This window comes from Hypanus sabinus, chromosome 6 (genome assembly GCF_030144855.1).
Source record: "Hypanus sabinus isolate sHypSab1 chromosome 6, sHypSab1.hap1, whole genome shotgun sequence".
Taxonomy (NCBI): Eukaryota; Metazoa; Chordata; class Chondrichthyes; order Myliobatiformes; family Dasyatidae; genus Hypanus; species Hypanus sabinus.
Window position 1 is genome coordinate 7057699 of NC_082711.1, and position 21516 is coordinate 7079214.

General features: G+C 43.9%; 1 protein-coding gene across 1 annotated transcript in view; it reads left to right on the plus strand.

Moving 5' to 3' along the window:
* The first annotated feature begins 975 nt into the window (after positions 1-975).
* Positions 976-21516, plus strand: part of cfap20 (cilia and flagella associated protein 20) — a 29264-nt gene continuing 8723 nt past the window's right edge. The window contains exons 1-4 of the mRNA XM_059971630.1: positions 976-1322; positions 12083-12162; positions 20020-20131; positions 21293-21481. Of these exons, the coding sequence (XP_059827613.1) occupies positions 1239-1322; positions 12083-12162; positions 20020-20131; positions 21293-21481 (465 nt within the window). The 5' untranslated portion in view covers positions 976-1238. The remainder of the gene's footprint in view (positions 1323-12082; positions 12163-20019; positions 20132-21292; positions 21482-21516) is intronic.

The following is a 21516-nucleotide window of genomic DNA, read 5'->3' on the forward strand; positions in this document are numbered from 1 at the left end:
GAAACCATGCTGACTTTGACTTATTTAATTATTAGTCTCCAAGTACCCCAAAACCTCATACTAGACTCTAACAATTCCCCAGCCACCGAGGTTAGGCTAACTATAATCGCCTTCCTTTTGCATCCTCCCTTCTTAGAGTGGAGTGACATTTGCAATCTTCCAGTTCTCCGGGACCATGCCAGAATGAAGAGTGATCCTTGAAAGATCATTAGCTCTTCAGCAACCTCTTTCAGGACTCTGGGATGTAGGCCATCTTGTCCAGGTGACTACTTTAAGGAGGATACGTTAAGACCTTTGAGTTGCCTAGCACATTTTCCTTTGTATAGCAATGGTACTCGCTCCTGCTCCCTGACACTCACACCGCTAGTGACTTCCACAGTGAAGACAGATGCAAAGTACCCATTACGTTCATCTGCTATTTCTTTGTCTCCCATTACTACCTCACCAGCATCATTTTCCAGTGGTGCACTATTAACTCTCAGCTCCGTTTTATTCCTTATGTAAGTGGACACAGTATATCATTTCTTGTATGAACAGTATGCAAAACACAGTTTTGACTGTACCTCGGTGAACGTGAGAATAATGAACTAATTGCAATTTCTAATAAATGCCGTGAAGTGGATTGGTAGGGGGAGGCATGTGCATCTCTATAGGATGGTTAAGTGGGACTGGCAGAACCTCCTCTTTCGCCGTGTTGCCGAGCTCAACGCCACCTGTATCCACAACACAAACACGTGGCGCCTTGGCGGCCTATATGCAAACTAGCTCGGCAATGTAGGGGCGGGGCCTAGCGCACCGCGGCACCAATGACATTCGAACCTCTGGCTGTCATGTTGGTTCTGGCGAATGGCTGAGGAGCGCTTCTCCAACCTCGCCGCCCTGTAATGTCACGTTTGACCAATCGCAGCTGGCGTATGTAAATTGCCCGGGGCAGTGCGCTGATAGGATGAACGGGGAGTCAGGGTGCTTATGCGACCCATGGCAACGGCGGAGCTAAACAAGCGGGCTGTGCATCGAAGCACTGGTGACAACCGAGGGTCGCCCTGGCAACGCCCTTATCAACCGAGCTTGAGCAGGAGGCCAGAGCCCGGAGGCTGGAGTAGCGGCGGCAGCGGTACGCCAGGCGGGGAAGGGGGTGCCCGGAGCCGGAACCTTCTTCGCGCGGAACCTTTGTGCGGGGCTGCGGCGGCGGCGGGAGTTGCCCGGGGACGTTGGAGGGGAGCCGGAGGGGCTGCGCGATGTTCAAGAACACGTTCCAGAGCGGCTTCCTCTCCATCCTCTACAGCATCGGCAGCAAACCTCTGCAGATCTGGGACAAGAAGGTGAGGCGCGGCTCAGCGGCCTCGGAGCGCAGGCAGGCGGGTGGCCTGGGCCCTCCCAGGGTGTCTGGCACTCTATTTGCTTCCACTCCCCACCCCGCCCCGCCCCGCCCCTGTGTGGGGTTGTTGGGACTGTAGAAGGTGATGAAGGTCCAGAACGGCGACGAACGTAGTTCACTGGTTGTTTTCAGAAAATGAATGGAAAGCAATGTGCCAGCTGTGGGGTGGGTGGGTGTGTGTGGATAATGGACAGGAGTGGGAATCACCCGAACAGAGAGGAGGCCGCAGCTCGGTGGGCCACAGTAGCCTCCTGTGTTGTAGAGATTCTTTGAGTTTGCAGACGATATGAAGATAGGTGGAGGGGTAGGTAGTGCTGAGGAAGCAGTGAACCTGCAGGCAGATTTAGACATTCGAAGAGTGGGCAAAGATGTAGCAGACGGAAAACTAGGGAAATGCATGGCCTTGCCGTATGGTAGAAAGGATACTTTTAAAAATAGAGTACTATTTTCTAAACGGGGAGTGAATTCAGAAATCGGAGGTGCAAGGGGACTTGATAGTCCTTGTGCAGGCTTCCTTAAAGGTTGACTTGTAAGTTAAGTCGGTAGTGAGGACGGCAAATGGGATGTTGAGAAATGCAATGAAATTCATTTTGAGAAGACAAGAATATGAAAACAAGGGTATAATGCTGAGCAAACACGAGGGAATCTGCAGATGCTGGAAATTCAAACAACAACACAGCAGGCCAGGCAGCATCTATAGAGAGAAGCGATGTCAACGTTTTGGGCTGAGACCCTTCGTCAGGACTAACTGAAAGGAAAGATAGTAACTTTCCTTTCGGTTAGTCCTGATGAACGGTCTCGGCCCGAAACGTCAACATCGCTTCTCCCCATAGATGCTGCCTGGCCTGCTGTGTTCTACCAGCATTTTGTGTGTGTTGTTGTATAATGCCGAGGATGTATTAGGCCACTGCAGACCACATTTGGAGTATTGTAAATAGTTTTGTGCCCCTTATCAAAGAAAGGATGTGTTGGCATTGGAGAGGGTCCAGGGGAGGTCTAAGAGAATTATTTCTGGGAATGAAAGGGTTAATGCATGAAGAGTGTACTTACTGGAGTCTTAGGAGAATGAGGACTGATATTGAGGAACCTATTGAATTTTGAAAGGATGTGGAGAGGAAATTTCCTATAGTGGGGAAGTCTTGGTTCAGGGAGTAACACCTCAGAATAGGCAGATGTCCCTTTAGAACAGAGATGAGGAAGAATTTTGTTAGGCAGAGGGTGGTGAATCTGGAATTCATTGCCCCAGACAGTTGTGGAGGCCAAGTCATTGGGTATATTTAAAGAGGATGTTGTCAGGGTGTCAAAGGCTACAGAATGCCAGGAGAATGGGATTGAGAGAGAGAGATAGTAGTTGTGGAAAAAGTTGCCCCATTTTCCAGCTCACCTTAGAACTATGTCCTCCAGTTTTGGACTCCTTCTCTCAGGCGTGGTAAGGCAATGACCATCTGCAGTCTTTCAGGAAATGTACTGGAGGCTGGACCCAATGATAACTTTAATAATAGATTGCAAAATAACAATCCACGAGGGGAATCTGGAATTGATTGCCTCAGAGACTGGAGAATGGGGTTGAGAGGGATAATAAGTCAGCCACGATTGGAATTTTGAGTAGGTTTAGTGGGTTGAATGGCCTGGTTCTGCTCCTTTGTCTTATGATCTTGATTATATATGGAATGCAGGGTGCTAACTGTTCTCTCTCATTGCCCAGATTGAGGGTTTGGAGGCTGGTGACGAGGAGCTCCCTCCTGCTCAGCTGAGGTCTGAGGTCCGTATTGTGTAGTGCTCACACCATGTTGAGCCAAAGCTAGTCATCAGTTGACAACCACTGTGACATTTACCAGAAATGTTGTATACAAATGACATGAAGCATTGTTGAGGATCCCTTCCACCCAACCCACAATCTCTTTGACCCACTACCATCAGGAATGAGGTCATATGAACATCAGGACTGGGACTGCCAGACTGGATAACAGCTTCTTCCCTCAGGCTGTGAGACGAATGCATACTCTGCTACCAATGAGGTCTCCTCACCAGGAGAGCGAGGGGTTTACTGTTACCTGTGTACACACTGCATGTGCTTTGAATTATATTTTATTAACTTATTAATGGTAATACCTTGGTTTATGTGCTGTGTGTGGTATGTTTTGTGGGTGCACCATGGTCTGGAGGAACGTTGTTTCCTTTGGTTTTGTATGTGTGCAGTCAGATGATTCTAAACTTGAACTCAAATCCAAACGTGATCCAGGGGTATGAAGATGAGCCAGACTGTGGAGAGGTTGGGGATTGTCATTAAGTAATGTCACACAGGTACAGACATGGTCCACGTCAACCTAGATATCCATCTAATCTCAGCAGGTCAGGTAGCGTCTATGGAGGGGAATAAACAGCTGGTGTTTGAGGCCAGGAGAAGGGTCTCAGCCTGAAATGTCAGATGTGTCCTGCTCTCCATAGGTGCTGCCTGATCTGTGGAGTTCCTCCAGTACGTTGTGCATTGCTCAAAGTTTCCATCGTCTGCGGAATCATTTGTGCCTATTTAAGTTTGTATCTTTTGGCCCATGTTTCTCTAAACCTTGAGCAACACAAGATGCTGAATGAAAGGCAGCATCTACAGAGGGAAATGGAGTCCAAATGAAGGGTTTAGACCTGAAACATCGACTCTGTCTCCCTGGAGATGGTGTGCTTCTCCACTGCTTAGAATGTTTCTCCACTCTTGTTTCCAACATCTGCAAGTCTCAGTTTCTCCCTCTAAACTTTCCCTTTCCATCCAGAGTCTTTAATGTTGAGGCAGGAACAGTAATAACCACTTTCTCTGGCAGTTTGTTCTGTATATTCAGCACCTGCTATGGCTGGCGAAACCAACGCTGTAGAGAATCAGAATTGAGTTTATTATGGCTGATATACACGATGTGAGATTTGTAGCTTTGCGGCAGCAGTACATTACGAAGATAGAAAATTTGAAGACAGCCAATGCTACTACAGTACTATAAAACTGTATTAGCTCCTAATAGTGAAACTCGAGTGTAAGTTGCTGTGTTTTTGATTTACTGTAAATGAACAAAATCATACTGTCTTCATACAATGCTTTCAGCAGTTGCATCCTCCAAATCTTCATTTTCATTGCAATATGCAAGATGCTTGCGGTGCCACCTTAGGCCAATGTCAGTCAGGCTTTAGCTGATCTGAGCAGTGGGATCAACATGCACGAAACAGCACCCCATAACGCATTCACCATCGTTTTGGGAGATTTTAACCAGGCCAGTCTGAAAATATCACTAAGCAATTACCATCAACAGATTACTTGCAATACCAGAGGAAACAACACACTGGACCATTGCTACATCACCATCAAGAAAGCCTTTTGTGCTATTCCACGGCCTCACTTCGGGAAGTCTGATCACCTGGCTGTACTTCTACTCCCTGAGTATAGGCAGAGACTGAGGACCAAGGAGGTATAGACGAGGGAAGCACAGGAACGCCTGCAGGACTGCTTTGAATTGGTGGACTGGACTATATTCAGGGATTCATATTCGAACCTGGATGAGTATGCTGCAGTTGTTACCGACTCCATTAAGACTTGTGTGGATGAGTGTCTGCCTATAAAATCTTGCTTTTCATTCCCAAACCAAAAGCCATTGATGAACCAGGAGGTACATCTGCTGAAGGCTAGATCTGTGGCATTCAAGTCTGGCGACCCAGGTCTGTACCAGAAAACCAGGTATGATTTGCGGAGGGCTATTTCAAGGGTGAAGAGACAATTTCATCAGAGGTTGGAGGTGAATTCGAATGCATGGCAACTCTGGTAGGGTTTACAAGATATCGCTTCCTACAAAGAGAAGCCCAATAGCATGAATGACAGCGATGCTCCACTACCAAATGGATTCAACTATGCCTGTTTGAAAGGGAGAATATAACTACAGCTGTGAAGATCCCTGCAGCACCCAGTGATCCTGTGATCTCTGTCTCAGAGGCCGATGTTAGGATGTCTTTAAAGAGAGTGAACCCTTGCACGGTGGAAGTTCCCGATGGAGTACCTGGTAAGGCTCTGAAAACCCGTGCCGAGTATTCAAGGACCTTTTCAACCTCTCACTGCTACGGGTGGAAGTTGCCACTTGCTTCAAAAAAACAATTATGTGAGCTGCCTTAATGGTTATCACCTGGTAGCACTCACATCGACAGTGATGAAATGCTTTGAGAGGTTGGTCATGAGTAGATTGAGCTCCTGCCTCAGCAAGGACCTGGACCCATTGCAATTTGCCTATCGCTACAATAGGTCAGTGGTAGATGCAATCTCAATGGCTCTCCACACAGCCTTAGACCACCTCAGGGGTGTGTGCTTAGCCCACTGCTCTACTCTGTATACACATGACTGTGTGGCTAGGCATAGCTCAAATACCATCTATAAATTTGCTGACAATATAACCATTGTTGGTAGAATCTCAGGTGGTGACGAGAGGGTGCACAGGAGTGAGATATGCCAACTAGTGGAATGGTGTCACAGCAACAACCTGGTACTCAACGTCAGTAAGATGAAAGAGCTGCTTGTGGACTAACGTTAAGATGAAGCAACACATACCATCCACCTCAGAGGGATCAGAAGTGGAGAGAGTGAGCAGTTTCAAGTTCCTGGTGTCAAGATCTCTGAGGATCTAACCTGATCCCAAAATATCAAGGTAGTTATAAAAAAGGCAAGAAAGTGGCTGTAATTTATTAGGAGTTTGAAGAGATTTGGCATGTCAACAAATACTCTCAAAAACTTCTATAGTTGTAATGTGGAGAGCATTCTGACAGGCTGCATCACTGGTATGGAGGGGCTACTGCACAGGACTGAAAAAAGCTGTGGAGGGTTGTAAATCTAGTCAGCTCCATCTTGGGTACTAGCGTACAAAGTACCCAGGACATCTTCAGGGAGCGGTGTCTCAGAAAGGCTGTGTCCATTATTAAGGACGTTGAGCACTCATAGCATGCCCTTTTCTCACTGTTACCATTGGGTAGGAGGCACACACTCAGTGATTCAGGAACAACTTCTTCCCCTCTGCCATCCAATTCCTGAATGGACATTGAACCCTTGGGAACTACCTCACTTTTTTTTAAATGTACAGTATTTCTGTTTTTTTGCATGTTTTGTAATCTATTAAATATACATACTGTAACATATTTTAAATTTTTTTTTCTCTTCTATAGTATGTATAGCATTGAACTGCCGCTGCTAACAAATTTCACATCACATGCCGGTGATAATAAATCTGATTCTGAATTCACCATAATTCCTATCTTGTTGAAGAGGTGAAATCGTTTCATTTTCACTCCTGACTGTTCCTAGTATCTCCAAGCCTGAGTGCTTGAAACCACAGTGAGCAAAACAGTTTTGAATAGTCTTGCTACTTATTTCTCACTGACTATCAGTGCTTTTTGAACACCAACACTGGTCACTCTAAACAAGGTGTTGTGTGGAACTGCCACACGTGTACATGACTTATGATAAAAACTGTTTGGCAACAGTCTCTTGTCCCAATAAAGTGGCATTGTGTCCCAATTAAACCAAGGGAATTGTGACTGTTTTCTCAATTATAGACAATAGGTGCAGAAGTAGACCCTTCGGCCCTTCGAGCCTGCACCGCCATTCTGAGATCATGGCTGATCATCTACTATCAATACCCGGTTCCTGCCTTGTCCCCATATCCCTTGATTCCCCTATCCATAAGATACCTATCTAGCTCCTTCTTGAAAGCATCCAGAGAATTGGCCTCCACTGCCTTCCGAGGCAGTGCATTCCAGACCCCCACATCTCTCTGGGAGAAGAAGTTTTTCCTTAACTCTGTCCTAAATGACCTACCCCTTATTCTCAAACCATGCCCTCTGGTACTGGACTCTCCCAGCATCTGGAACATATTTTCTGCCTCTGTCTTGTCCAATCCCTTAATAATCTTATATGTTTCAATCAGATCCCCTCTCAATCTCCTTAATTCCAGCGTGTACAAGCCCAGTCTCTCTAACCTCTCTGCGTAAGACAGTCCAGATATCCCAGGAATTAACCTCATGAATCTACACTGCACTTCCTCTACAGCCAGGATGTCCTTCCTTAACCCTGGAGACCAAAACTGTACACAATACTCCAGGTGTGGTCTCACCAGGGCTCTGTACAAATGCAAGAGGATTTCCTTGCTCTTGTACTCAATTCCCTTTGTAATAAAGGCCAACATTCCACTAGCCTTCTTCACTGCCTGCTACACTTGCTCATTCACCTTCAGTGACTGATGAACGAGGACTCCTAGATCTCTTTGTATTTCTCCCTTACCTAACTCTATACCGTTCAGATAATAATCTGATAACCTCACACTTATTCACATTAAACGTCATCTGCCAAGTTTCTGTCCACTCACCCAGCCTATCCAAGTCACCCTGAATTCTCCTAACATCCTCATCACGTCACACTGCCACCCAGCTTAGTGTCATCAGCAAACTTGCTGATGTTATTCTCAGTGCCTTCATCTAAATCGTTGATAGTCACCACCCGCCATTCCGAGAAACACCCATTCACTGCTACCCTTTGCTTTCTATCTGCCAACCAGTTTTCTATCCATGTCAATATCTTCCCCCCCAATGCCATGAGCTCTGATTTTACCCACCAATCTCCTGTGTGGGACCTTATCAAATACCTTCTGAAAATCAAGGTACACTACATCCACTGGATCTCCCTTGTCTAATTTCCTGGTTACATCCTCGAAAAACTCCCAATAGATTAGTCAAGCATGATTTACCCTTGGTAAATCCATGCTGGCTTGGCCCAATCCTATCACTGCTATCTAGATATGCCACTATTTCATCTTTAATAATGGACTCTAGCATCTTCCCCACTACTGATGTTAGGCTGACAGGACGATAGTTCTCTGTTTTCTCCATCCCTTCTTTCTTAAAAAGTAGGATAACATTAGCCATTCTCCAATCCTCAGATACTGATCCTGAATCTAAGTAACATTGGAAAATTTCCAGAGCCACCTCCTTTAGTACCCTAGGATGCAGACCATCTGGACCTGGGGATTTGTCAGCCTTCAGTCCCATCAGTCTACTCATCACTGATTCCTTCCTAATGTCAATCTGTTTCATTTCCTCTGATACCCTATGTCCTTGGCCCATCCATACATCTGGGAGATTGCTTGTGTCTTCCCTAGTGAAGACATATCTAAAGTACTTACTAAATTCTTCTGCCATTTCTCTGTTTCCCATAACAATTTCACCCAATTCATTCTTCAAGGGCCCAACGTTGTTCTTAACTATCTTCTTTCTCTTCACATACCTAAAAAAGCTTTTGCTATCCTCCTTTGTATTCCTGGCTAGCTTGCATTTGTACCTCATTTTTTCTCCCCGTATTGCCTTTTTAGTTAAGTTCTGTTGTTCCTTAAAAATTTCCCAATCATCTGTCTTCCCACTCACCTTAGCTCTGTCATACTTTTTTTTAATGCTATGCAATCTCTGACTTTCTTTGTCAACCACTGTGGCCCCTTTCCCCCCTTTGAATCCTTCCTTCTCTGGGGGATGAACTGATTTTGCACTTTGTGCATTATTCCCAAGAATACTTGCCGTTGCTGTTCCACTGTCTTTTCTGGTAGGATATCCATCCACTTAACTTTGGCCAGCTCCTCCCTCATGGCTCCATAGTCTCCTTTGTTCAACTGCAACACTGACACCTCCGATCTGCCCTTATCCTTCTCAAATTGCAGATAAAAACTTATCATATTATGGTCACTACCTCCTAATTCGATTTTGTTCTTTAAGAGTTTTTGAAAATAAGTGACTGCCCTGACTAAACGATAGCCCAGTTAACTGGAATCCACTCTATATGTTGAAGTCAGAGTGGCCATCATGTGGATTGGGGGGGGACCTGCAGATGCTGATACTGACATGTTCTTTCCCCTCCCCTTGAGGTGTTTGAGGCCACGGGTTTCCAAACAAGGCTGGGGGGGGGGGGTGACCTTATTTATTGAGATACAATGCAGTGTAGCCCTTCTGGTCCTTTGAGCTGTGCCTCCCCCCACCCAGGCTACTTAACACCCTAATCACAGGATGATTTATAATGACCTACCATCGGGTAAGTCTTTGCACTGTGGGAGGGAACTTGAGCAGTCACGGGGAGAGGTATAAACTTCAAATGAACCACAATAGTCTGTACTGAAAAGTGTTGTTATGCAAGTTTACATCATCATTAAAGGCTGAGATAAGGTGAATGGTCATAGTTTTATTCCCAGGATAGGGAGTCTAAAACTAGAGGGCAAAGGAGTAAGGAGAGAGGCGACTTAAAGGGATTTGAAGCATAAGTTTTCACAGTGGGTGCACTGTGGTCTGGAGGAACGTTATTTTGTTTGTTTGTATGTACCTTCAGGTGACAGTAAACTTGAACTTGGTAATAGAACATCTTTGTGTTGGGATGGTGTTAGACTCGCTCGGCTTCTCTAACCCCAGTCTGTGTGGCTTTGCAAAATGGAACTACGGCCACTGAATTGTTAAATTGAATTATCACCGTCAAGTTTACCAAGGTCTAGTGAAGAGCTTTGTTTTGCATGCCATCCATACAGTTAATTTCATTACACAGTATATTGAGACAGCACAAGGGAAAGCGACAACAGAGTGCAGAATGAAGGGTTACAGTTGGTCTGCTAGACCTACACTAAGGTGAAAGGTCATAACCAGCTCGATCGTCAGGTGAAGTGTCCATCTTATTGTGCTCGGGGACCATTCAAGAGTCTAATGACATCGGTCCTTGAGCTTCTGTATCTTCTGCCCGATGGGAGAGGGGACAGGAGAGAATATCTGGTGTAGGTGGGGTTCTTTGCTTATGCTGGCTGCTTTACTGAGGCAGTGAGAAGTATAGACAGTTCATGGAGGGGAGGCTGGTTTCTGTGATGTGCTCAGCTGTGTCCACAACTTTCTGCAGTTTCTCATGGTTGTGGGCAAAGCAGTTGAGGTACCAAACCATGATACATTTGGAAAGGATGCTTTCTGGAGACCATAGGACTCTCAAAGCAGCTGCGCTCGTTGACTCCGTGGTTCAGAAGGCGTACGGTGTATTGGCCTTCGTCAATCGTGAAATTGAATTTAGGAGCCGAGAGGTAATGTTGCAGCTATTTAGGACCCTGGTCAGACCCCACTTGGAGTACTGTGCTCAGTTCTGGTCGCCTCACTACAGGAAGGATGTGGAAGCCATAGAAAGGGTGCAGAGGAGATTTACAAGGATGTTGCCTGGATTGGGGAACATGCCTTATGAGAATAGGTTGAGTGAACTTAGCCTTTTCTCCTAGGAGCAACGGAAGATGAGAGGTGAACTGATAGAGGTGTGTAAGATGAGAGGCATTGATCATGTGGATAGTCAGAGGCTTTTCCCCAGGGTTGAAATGGCTAGTGTGAGAGGGCACAGTTTTAAGGTGCTTGGAAGTAGGTATAGAGGAATTGTCAGGGGTAAGTTGTTTACGCAGAGTGGTGAGTGCGTGGAATGGGCTGCTGGCAACAGTGGTGGAGGCGGATACGATAGAGTCTTTTAAGAGACTTCTGTATAGGTACATGGAGCTTAGAAAAATAGAGAGCTATAGGTGAGCTATTTGACAAAGTCCTTCAACAGGACCCTTTATTCATCCTCCCATCCTCCCTTTATACACCCAACTATTGCTGAGTCATCAGAGAATTTCTGCAGAATGCATGACTCAGTGTCGTATCTAAAGTCTGAGGTGTACAGGTTAAACAGGAAGGGAGCCGATACAGTCCTATGGAGTCCCAGAGCTGCTTATAGCAATGTCTGACACAGAGCTCTGAGACCGCACAAACTGTGGTCTGCCAGTCAGGTAGTCCATTATGCAGCATACAGTGGAGGTGCCAACCTGCACTGAACGGAGCTCTCCCCCAGTAACAAGGGCCGTATGGTATTGAAGGCACTCAAGAAATTAAAAAACAGGATCCTCACTGTGCTGCCCTGTTTATCCAAATGGGAGTGGGCTCTGTTCAGCAGGTAGCTGACAGCATCGTCAACTCCAGTGTGCCCCTGGTAGGCAAACTGCAGGGGGTCGAGGGCTGATCTGACCAGGGGTCGGAGGTAAGCCAGGACCAGTCTCTCCAGGGTCTTCATGATGTGTGATGTCAGGGCCACTGGACGGTAATCATTCAAGACTTTCATTTGGCCTTCTTGGGTACTGGGACCGCATGATGTTTTCCACACAGTTGGAACTCTTTCCAGGCAAAGGTTTGATAGATTGTTAATTGGTCAGGGCATGAAGGGATACAGGGAGAAGGCAGGAGATTGGGGCTGAGAGAAAAATTTGATTAGCCATGATGAGATGGCAGAGCAGATTCTATGGGCCAAATGGCCTAATTCTGCTCCTGAATCTTATGGTCTTTGGGTCTCTCTAGTGCTTCCTGCTCCTTCCCCCCTCCCTTCTCCCTTTTCCCAACCATGATTCCCCTCTCTCTGCCCCTTCCCACTCTCAGTCCCGAACAGAGTCCCATATCAGAATCAGGTTTATCATCATGTCATGAAATCTGTTGTGTTTTTTTTTTGTGGCAGCGGTACAGTGCGATACGTAAAATTACTACGGTACTGTCTTGGTGCATGTGTGTAGTTAGGGTGCTTCAGACGTCTGCACAGTACTGTACTTTGTGATGTTATGTGAAGACATCAGCCCAGACTGACTGTGCACTGATGGGTTACTGTATGTTTGGTTTAAGGTGAGGAATGGCCACATTAAGAGGATTACAGACAATGACATCCAGTCTCTGGTGCTGGAGGTTGAAGGAACCAATGTGAGGTGAGTCGTGGGTGAGGATGGGGCCCAAACTCCTTTCAGTTACAGACGTGCTGCAGGAAAATATCCTGTCAGGCTGCTTCACAGCCTGGCATAGCAACTGCTGTGCTCCGGTCTGGACCGATGGGACCTGGACCAGTCTGTCACAGACTCGTCACTTTCTTCCAGTAGTCCATCCTCATGGGGTGCATCAGGAAGGCTAATGATATCATCAGCCTGGGCAGCACTGTAGTTCAATACTATTACCATGCCAGTGACCCGGGTTTAATTCCCGCAGCTGCCTGTAAGGAGTTAGTACATTCTCCTTGTGACTGTGTGGGTTTCCTCTGGGTGCTCCGGTTCCCTGCCACTCCAGAGATGTACAGGTTAGTTGGTTAATTGGTCGCGTGGGTGTAATTGGGCTCATTGGGCAGGAAGGGCCTGTTTCCACGCTGTATCTGGAAACAAAGTAACAGAAAGGTAAAATAAGTCAAGATGTCTGCCACCTTTGCCATCCCCTTTTCTCTCCGGTCTTCGGGGAGACGGTATAGGAGTTTGAAAGCCCGGATGAGCAGACTTATGAACAACTTCTCAGTCCCTGCTGTCGGACTCCTGAATCAGATTCAGGTTAGTTTATTGTCATACACCAGGGTGCAATGAAATTCTTTGCTGAGAGTCAGTGTACATGTAATACAACAATAAACACACTAACTAATGTGAAACAGCAGAATGGTGTAAAAACAGTAGTACTGTCATCTCTACTTGCTGTTGCCATCCGGAAAGTGGTACAGGAGCCTCAGGACCTACACCATCAGGTTCAAGAACAGTAGTTAACCCTCAACCACCAGCCTCTTGAACCAGTGGAGATAACTTCACTTAATCCAACACTGAACTACCCCCACCAACCTACAGACACACTTTCAAGGACACTTCATCTGTGTTCTCAATATTTTTTTTGGCTTATTTATTGTTTTCTATTTGCACAGTTTGTGTATTTGCATGTTAGTTTGTCTTGTTAGAGCATAGAACAGTACAGCACAGTCCAGGTCCTTCAGCCCACTATGTTGTGTCGACCTTTTATCAATCTAAACCTTCCCTCCCACATAGCCTTCCTTTTTCTTTCATCCAAGTGTCTATCTAAGTGTCCTGAATGTATTTGTTTATGTGTGGTTATTTTATTAGAAACCTAGAAAACCTACAGCACAATACAGGCCCCTTGGCCCACAAAGTTGTGCCGAACATGTCACTACCTTAGAACTACCTAGGCTTACCCATAGCTCTCTAATTTTCTAAGCTCCATGTGTCCATCTAGGACTCTCTAAGAAAGACCCTATCATATCCGCTTCCACCACCATCGCCAGCAGCCCATTCCACGCACTCACCACTCTGCATTTAAAAAAAGATAGTTGCCCCTGACATCTCCTCTGTATCTACTTCCAAGCACCATAAAGCTATGCTCTCTTGTGCTAGCCACTTCAGGCCTAGGAAAAAGCCTCCGACTATCCACATGATCAATGCCTCTCATCATCTTCTACACCTCTATCAGGTCACCTCTCATCCTCTGTCACTCCAAGGAGAAAAGGCCGAGTTCACTCAACCTATCCTCGTAAGGCATGCTCCCCAATCCAGGCAACATCCTTGTAAACCTCTGCACACTTTTAGCGAGGCGACCAGAATTGAGCACAGTACTCCTTGTGGGGTCTGATCAGGGTCCTATATAGCTGCAACATTGCTCTGAGCTCTTAAACTCAATCCCACAGTCGATTAAGGCCAATGCACCGTATGCCTTCTTAACCACAGAGTCAATCTGCGTAGCAGCTTTGAGCGTCCTATGGACTTTGACCCCAAGATCCCTCTGATCCTCCACTCTGCCAAGTGTCTTACCATTAATACTATATTCTGCCATCATATTTGACCTACCAAAATGAACTGCCTCACACTTATCTGGGTTGAACTCCATCTGCCACTTCTCAGCCCAGTTTTGCATCCTATCAATGTCCCACTGTAACCTCTGACAACCCTCCACACTATCCGCAACACCCTCAACCTTTGTGTCATCAGCAAACTTACTAAACCATCCCTCCACTTCCTCATCCAGGTCATTTATAAAAATCACGAAGAGTGAGGGTCCCGGAACAGACCCCTGAGGCACTACACTGGTCACTGACCTCCATGCAGAATATGACCCCTCTGCAACTGCTCTTTGCCTTCTGTGGGCATGCCAGTTCTGGATCCACAAAGCAATGTCCCCTTGGATCCCATGTCTCCTTACTTTCTCAATAAGTCTTGCATGGGTTACCTTATCAAATGCCTTGCTGAAATCCACATATACTAAATCTGCAGCTCTTCCTTCATCAATGTGTTTAGTCACATCCTCAAAAAATTCAATCAGGCTTGTAAGGCACGACCTGCCCTTGACAAAGCCATGCTGACTATTCCTAATCACATTATGTCTCTCCAAATGTTCATAAATGCTGCCTCTCAGGATCTTCTCCATCAACTTACTAACCGCTGAAGTAATTCTCACTGGTCTATAATTTCTTTCTTTCTTTTTCAATCTTTTTATTAAATTTCATATATAAAAAAAAACAACACAAAATAATGAATAGATTACAGATTCAATAAACTTGAGATTACATTAGTAATAGGATAATAATATCCTATTAAAACATCCATCAACAAAAGGTACATAAATCAATCAAGTCTATATAAATATATATGAAAAACAAAAATAATCGTCGAAAAAAGAAAAAAAAAATTGAAATTATATATGAGAAAAAATATATAATGAAAAAAAATACTAAACTAAAACTAACATGGGCAATAATAGCACTTTATAAATATATAAAGGTGTCAAGAAAAGAACTCCAGAACTCCATACCTGAACAAGTATAAGTAGAGAAAAGGATCTGAAATAAGCCAAATTAATTCATATGAAAGTGTCGAATAAATGGTCCCCAGGTTTCTTCAAATTTAATTGAAGAATCAAAGATAGTGCTTCTGATTTTTTCCAAACTCAGATAAGAAATAGTTTGGGAGAACCACTGAAATGTAGTAGGAGGATTTACTTCTTTCCAGTTTTGTAATATAGACCTTCTGGCAATTAATGTTACAAAGGCAATCATTCGTCTGATTGAAGGGGAAAGCTGATTGCCATCTTCATTTGGTATACCGAAAATTGCAGTAATAAAATGGGGTTGTAAATCGATATTCCATACTGAGGAAATGACATCAAAAATGTCCTTCCAATAGTTATGTAAAGTGGGACATGTCCAAAACATGTGAGTCAATGAAGCCACTTCTAAGTGACATCTGTCACATTGAGGATTAATATGCGAATAAAATCGGGCAAGTTTATCTTTAGACATATAAGCTCTATGTACAATTTTAAATTGTATTAAAGCATGTTTAGCACAAATAGAGGAGGAATTAACCATTTGTAAAATTTTTTCCCATTTATCTGTTGATATATTACATCGAAGTTCTTTTTCCCATTCTTGTCTAATTCTATCCGATATTTCTGGCTGTATCTTCATAATCATGTTATAAATAAAAGCTACTAATCCCTTCTGACAAGGATTAAAAGTAAAAATCAAATCTGAAAAATCCGATGGAGTTGAGTTAGGAAAAGATGGAAGAATTTTATGTAAGAAATTTCTAATTTGTAAGTATCTAAAAAAATTAGATTTAGGTAATTCAAATTTGTTGGATAGTTGATCAAAAGACATCAAAGTACCTTCAAAAAAAAGATCACGAAAACATTTTATACCTTTCCTTTTCCATATACTAAAAGCTTGATCTGTCAATGAAGGTTTAAAAAAAAAATTACATAAAATAGGGCTGTCCAGAGCAAAGTTTTTCAGATTAAAGAATTTGCGAAATTGAAACCAAATTCGTAGTGTATGTTTAACAACAGGGTTAGATATCTGTTTATTGAATTTGGCTAAATCAATAGGAAGAAAAGAACCAAGAACGGAAAATATAGAATATCCCTTAACCTCAATACATTCCAAATTTACCCACTGTGGGCACACAGGTGAATCCAAATCTAGTTTCCAGTACATTAGGTTACGAATATTATTCGCCCAATAATAAAATCTAAAGTTAGGTAAAGCTAGACCACCATCTTTTTTAGACTTTTGTAATTGCCTTTTGCTTAACCTAGGATTTTTATTTTGCCACACAAATGAGGAAATTTTTGAATCAATATTATCAAAAAAAGATTTAGGAATAAAAATTGGTAAAGCTTGGAATAAATATAAAAATTTCGGTAAAATCATCATTTTAATAGCATTAATCCGACCAACTAATGATAAAAATAAGGGAGACCATCTAGTAGTAAGTTGCTGAATTTGATGAAGCATAGGTAAAAAATTCAGTCCAAATAAATCTTTATATTTCTTGGTGATTTTTATACCTAAATAGATAAAGTTATCAGTAACAACTTTAAATGGCATCCTATCACTCAATAAAGTTTGCGCGTTTAAAGGGAATAACTCACTCTTATCTAAGTTTAACTTATAACCAGAGAAGCTACCAAATTGAGTCAACAAGGATAAAATAGCAGGAATAGACCTACTAGGATTAGAAATATATAACAACAAATCATCAGCATAAAGCGATAATTTGTATAACTTCTCATTAGGGGTAATACCAAAAATATTAGGAGACTCACGAATAGCAATAGCTAAAGGTTCTAATGCAATATTAAATAATAAAGGACTTAAAGGACAACCTTGTCTCGTACCACGAGATAATTGAAAAAAAGAGGATCTATAATTATTTGTAAGAACAGAAGCAACAGGTTTATAATATATTAATTTAATCCATGATATAAAATTAGGACTAAAATTAAAGTTTCTCAATGCATTAAATAAATATGTCCATTCAACTCTATCAAAGGCTTTTTCAGCATCTAATGAGATAACACATTCTGGGGTTGTAGGTGATGAAGTATAAATTATGTTAATCAATTTTCTAATATTAAAAAAGGAATATCGATTCCTAATAAAACCAGTTTGATCTTCTGAAATAATCTGTGGTAATACCTTTTCTAATCTAATGGCTAAAATTTTTGTAAGAATCTTAGAGTCTACATTTAATAATGATATAGGGCGATAAGATGCACATAAGGTAGGATCTTTATCTTTTTTAAGAATTAAAGAGATAGTAGCTTCATAAAACGATTGAGGTAGTCTCTTCTTAACAAACGCATCATTAAAGATTTCACATAGCCAAGGAGAAAGCAATAAAGAAAAAGTTTTAAAAAATTCTACAATAAAACCATCAGGACCAGGAGCTTTCCCTGAATTCATTGATGAGATAGCCTCTCTTATTTCATCCATAGAAATAGGAGCATCAAGCAAGCTACAATCTTCATCTATCAGTTTAGGAATATTCAAATTATTAAAAAAATTATCCATCGTAAACCGGTCACCGTCAAATTCTGATTGATATAAAGATTTGTAAAAATCTTGAAAAGTGTTATTGATTTCTTTATAATCAGTAGTTAAATTACCGTCTTGTTTACGAATTTTAATAATTTGTCGCTTAGTCGAAATAGCTTTTAATTGATTAGCTAACAATTTACCAGTTCGATCACTATGAATATAAAATTGAGCCCTAGTCTTAATTAATTGATTCTCAATTGAAGAAGATAATAATAAACTATGTTCCATTTGAAGCTCAATGGTCTATAATTTCCTGGGCTATCTCTACTCCCTTTCTTGAATAAGGAAACAACATCTGCAACCCTCCAATCCTCTCCTATCCCCATTGTTGATGCAAAGATCTTTGCCAGAGGCTCAGCAATCTCCTCCCTCACTTCCCCCAGCAGCCTGGAGTACATCCCATCCGGTCCTGGTGACTTATCCAATTTGATGCTTTCCAAAGGCTCGGCACATCCTCTTCCTTAATACCTACATGCTCAAGTATTTCAGTCCACTGCTGGTCATCCCTTCAATCGCCAAGATCCTTTTCCATAGTGAATACTGAAGCAAAGTATTCATTAAGTACTTCTGCTATCTCCTCTGGTTCCATACACACTTTTCCACTGTCACATTTGATAGGTCCTATTCTCTCACATCTTATCCTCTTGCTTTTCACATACTTGTAGGTTTTCCTTAATCCTGTCCTATCCTTCTCATAGCCCATTCTGGCTCTCCTAATTTCATTCTTAAGCTCCTTCCTGCATGCCTTATAATCTTCCAGATCTCTATTGTTACCTAGTTGCATGAACCTTTCGTAAGCTCTTCTTTTCTTGACTAGATTTACAACAGCCTTTGTTCACCATGGTTCTTGTACCCTACCATCCTTTCCCTGTCTCATTGGAACATACCTATGCAGAACTCCACGCCAATATTCCCTGAACACTTGCCATATTTCTTCCATACGTTTCCCTGAGAACATCTGTTTACAATTCATGCTTCCAAGTTCCTGCCTGATAGCCTCATTTCTCCTTACTCCAATTAAACATTTCCCTAACTTGTCTGTTCCTATCCTTCACCAGTGCTATGGTAAAGGAGATAGAATTGTGATCACTATCTCCAAAATGCTCTCCCACTGAGAGATCTGACACCTGACCAGGTTCATTTCCCAATACCAGATCAAGAACAGCCTCTCCTCTTGTAATTATCTACAACATATTGTGTCAAGAAACCTTCCTGAACACACCTAACGAACTCCACGCCATCTAAACTCCTCACACTAGGGAGATGCCAAACAATATCTGGGAACTTAAAATTTCCCACCACAACAACCCTGTTATTATTACACCTTTGCAAAATCTGTCTCCCTATCCCCGATGTCCCTGTTACTATTGGGTGGTCTATAAAAAACACCCAGTAGAGTTATTGACCCCTTCCTATTCCTGACTTCCACCCACAGAGACTCTGTAGACAATCCCTCCATGACTTCCTCCTTTTCTGCGGCCGTGACACTATCTCTGATCAACAGCGATCTTGCAATTCTCAAAAAGGAGGGGGTGACTTTGCACCCTTCAGCCCCTCAGAGTTGCTCCACATTCGTAACAACAGAAACTGGCCGATGTGTATATTGTTTTTTATTCCCATGTACAGTGTTTACTCAGAGCTTCACATGAGCCAGGAATGACATTGCGCTTGGTGTCTATGACAATGAACACAGCTGAGCCTGAGCCAGTCCACAGTCCAGTCTGGGTTGAACCTTCTCCGCCACTGACGTAGAATAGAGGGAGGAGCGGGCAAGTGGGGGGAAGGTGTGACAATGGGGAATCTCACTTCCAGCCATTGCTGCTGCTTCTGACCATGTTGGTACAAGAGGCCCTCCGTTGGTTGGGATCGACCGTGGATGTTACGCCCGAGGTGTACGCAGGCCAGGGTGGTACGATATGGAGAGAAAGCTGTTCCCGTGGAGCAGGCTCCCCCTCTCCACGCTGCTGATGAATCCAAAGGAACACAGACAGTCTGGCACCAGCAGCACCACAGGAGTTGCCAGTCAGTGTAGGACTGCTCCAGATTTTCCTGTGGGTTCACTCCTGAAGTCTTCCCCATCAGTGTGTATACCCGTAAGGTAGTGGAGATTGAGATCAGAGTTTTCCTTTTCCTATACGAGCTGCCGACCACGGCTGATGAGCTCCATCTGCCCGAATTGACTGGTTTCAAGGCACCAGTAACTTGCTTTTGCCCCTTCTCCTGTCAGTAGAAATGATTCCACTGGCTTAATAGCTAAGCCACACGTGAAGGCCAGGAACTGGACGTAGTTGTTAGAGGCTATTTGAGACGCACACTATTGGGAGCGTATAATTGGTAGTGGGAGCTTATCCCCACTCCCCCCTCTCCCTGGCTATGACAACTTAAGGAACTGATTTAAAGTTGGTACTAACTGTGTTTGAAACCCCTCCAGCACCACATACATTACCTGCCCAGCAGACCCGAAAAAGACCCTGGGCATCAAGCTGCCCTTCCTTGTGATGATCATCAAGAACCTGAAGAAATACTTCACCTTCGAAGTCCAGGTGAGGACCACAAGGACAGCTGCTGTGCCCCACTACCGGAACGTGTGTGTGCGTGTACAACTTGCCCCACACATCTCCTTTAAACTTTCCACCCTCTCACTTTTAAAAGCGCATCCTTTGTCTTTCCTTCCCTCCTTCCTGGCCCTTCTGAGCCCTCTGATTCAACCCTAGCCTAATCACAGGACCATTTACAATGACCAATTAACCTACATCTTTGGACTATAATGACATTTTTATCCTGGGGAGAAATATCCTGACTGTAAACACCTCTCAAAATCTTATAAACCTTTATCAGGCCTCCCTCAGCCTCTGGCAAATAACCCAATCTAGGCAGCATCCTCTGAACGCAGTCTGCACCCTCTCCAAAGCCTGTAATGGGTCAGCCAGAACTGCACAAAATACTGCAGAACTGGCTTGACCTGAGTTTTATGCAGCTGCAACACAACCTCCTGACTCTTGTACTCAGTACTCTGACTGATGAAGGCAAACACTTCACTCGCCTTTCTTTTCTAACTTATTGCAATATGGTAACGTAGCCATTAGCGCAATGCTTTACGGTTCCAGTGGCCACCAATCAAGGCTCAATTCTCAATGCTGTCTGCAGGGTGTTTGTAAGTTCTCCCTGTGACTGTGTAAGCTTTCTCCCAGTGCTCCAGGTTCCTCACACATTGCAAAGATGTGCGTTAGGCATGCTACGGAGGTGTGGTGAAACTTGTGGGCTGCTCCCTGCATGTGCTTGGGCTGTTGATTGTTGACACAAACCACATATTTCTCCATGTTTCAATGTACATCTGATAAATAAAGCTTAACAATAAAGAGAAGTGAGCTGTGGACTTGGACCCCAGGATCCCTCTGTACATCACTGTAGTCTGTTTATGGGTCCTTTTCCTCGTCCCGAAGTACAGCCTCTTCTTGTTCGCACGTCACCCCTGCTGGGGCACAAGCCACCGCAGGCAGCTCACCAAAGTTCTCTATCCTCGCAGATCCTTCCTCTCGCAGGGATGAGGTCATTGGAGCTTTTGTTGACATTTCTGTTGCTGTGGGCTTTTACCAAGTGGGGTTGATAGGCCCAGGTCCTTTGGCATCTGGGCTTGGGGCTGGCCCCAGTGGAGGTCAGGTGAAGCACTGGCTGGATTAAATCTGATTAACCTGTTCTGGCAGGTGCTGGATGACAAGAATGTGCGACGGCGGTTCCGGGCGAGCAACTACCAGAGCACGACACGGGTGAAGCCCTTCATCTGTACCATGCCCATGAGGCTGGACGATGGCTGGAACCAGATCCAGTTTAACCTGTCAGACTTCACTCGCCGTGCCTACGGCACCAACTACATTGAAACGCTGCGAGTACAGGTGAGGGGGGTGGGGGTTTATGGGAGTTAGTAATG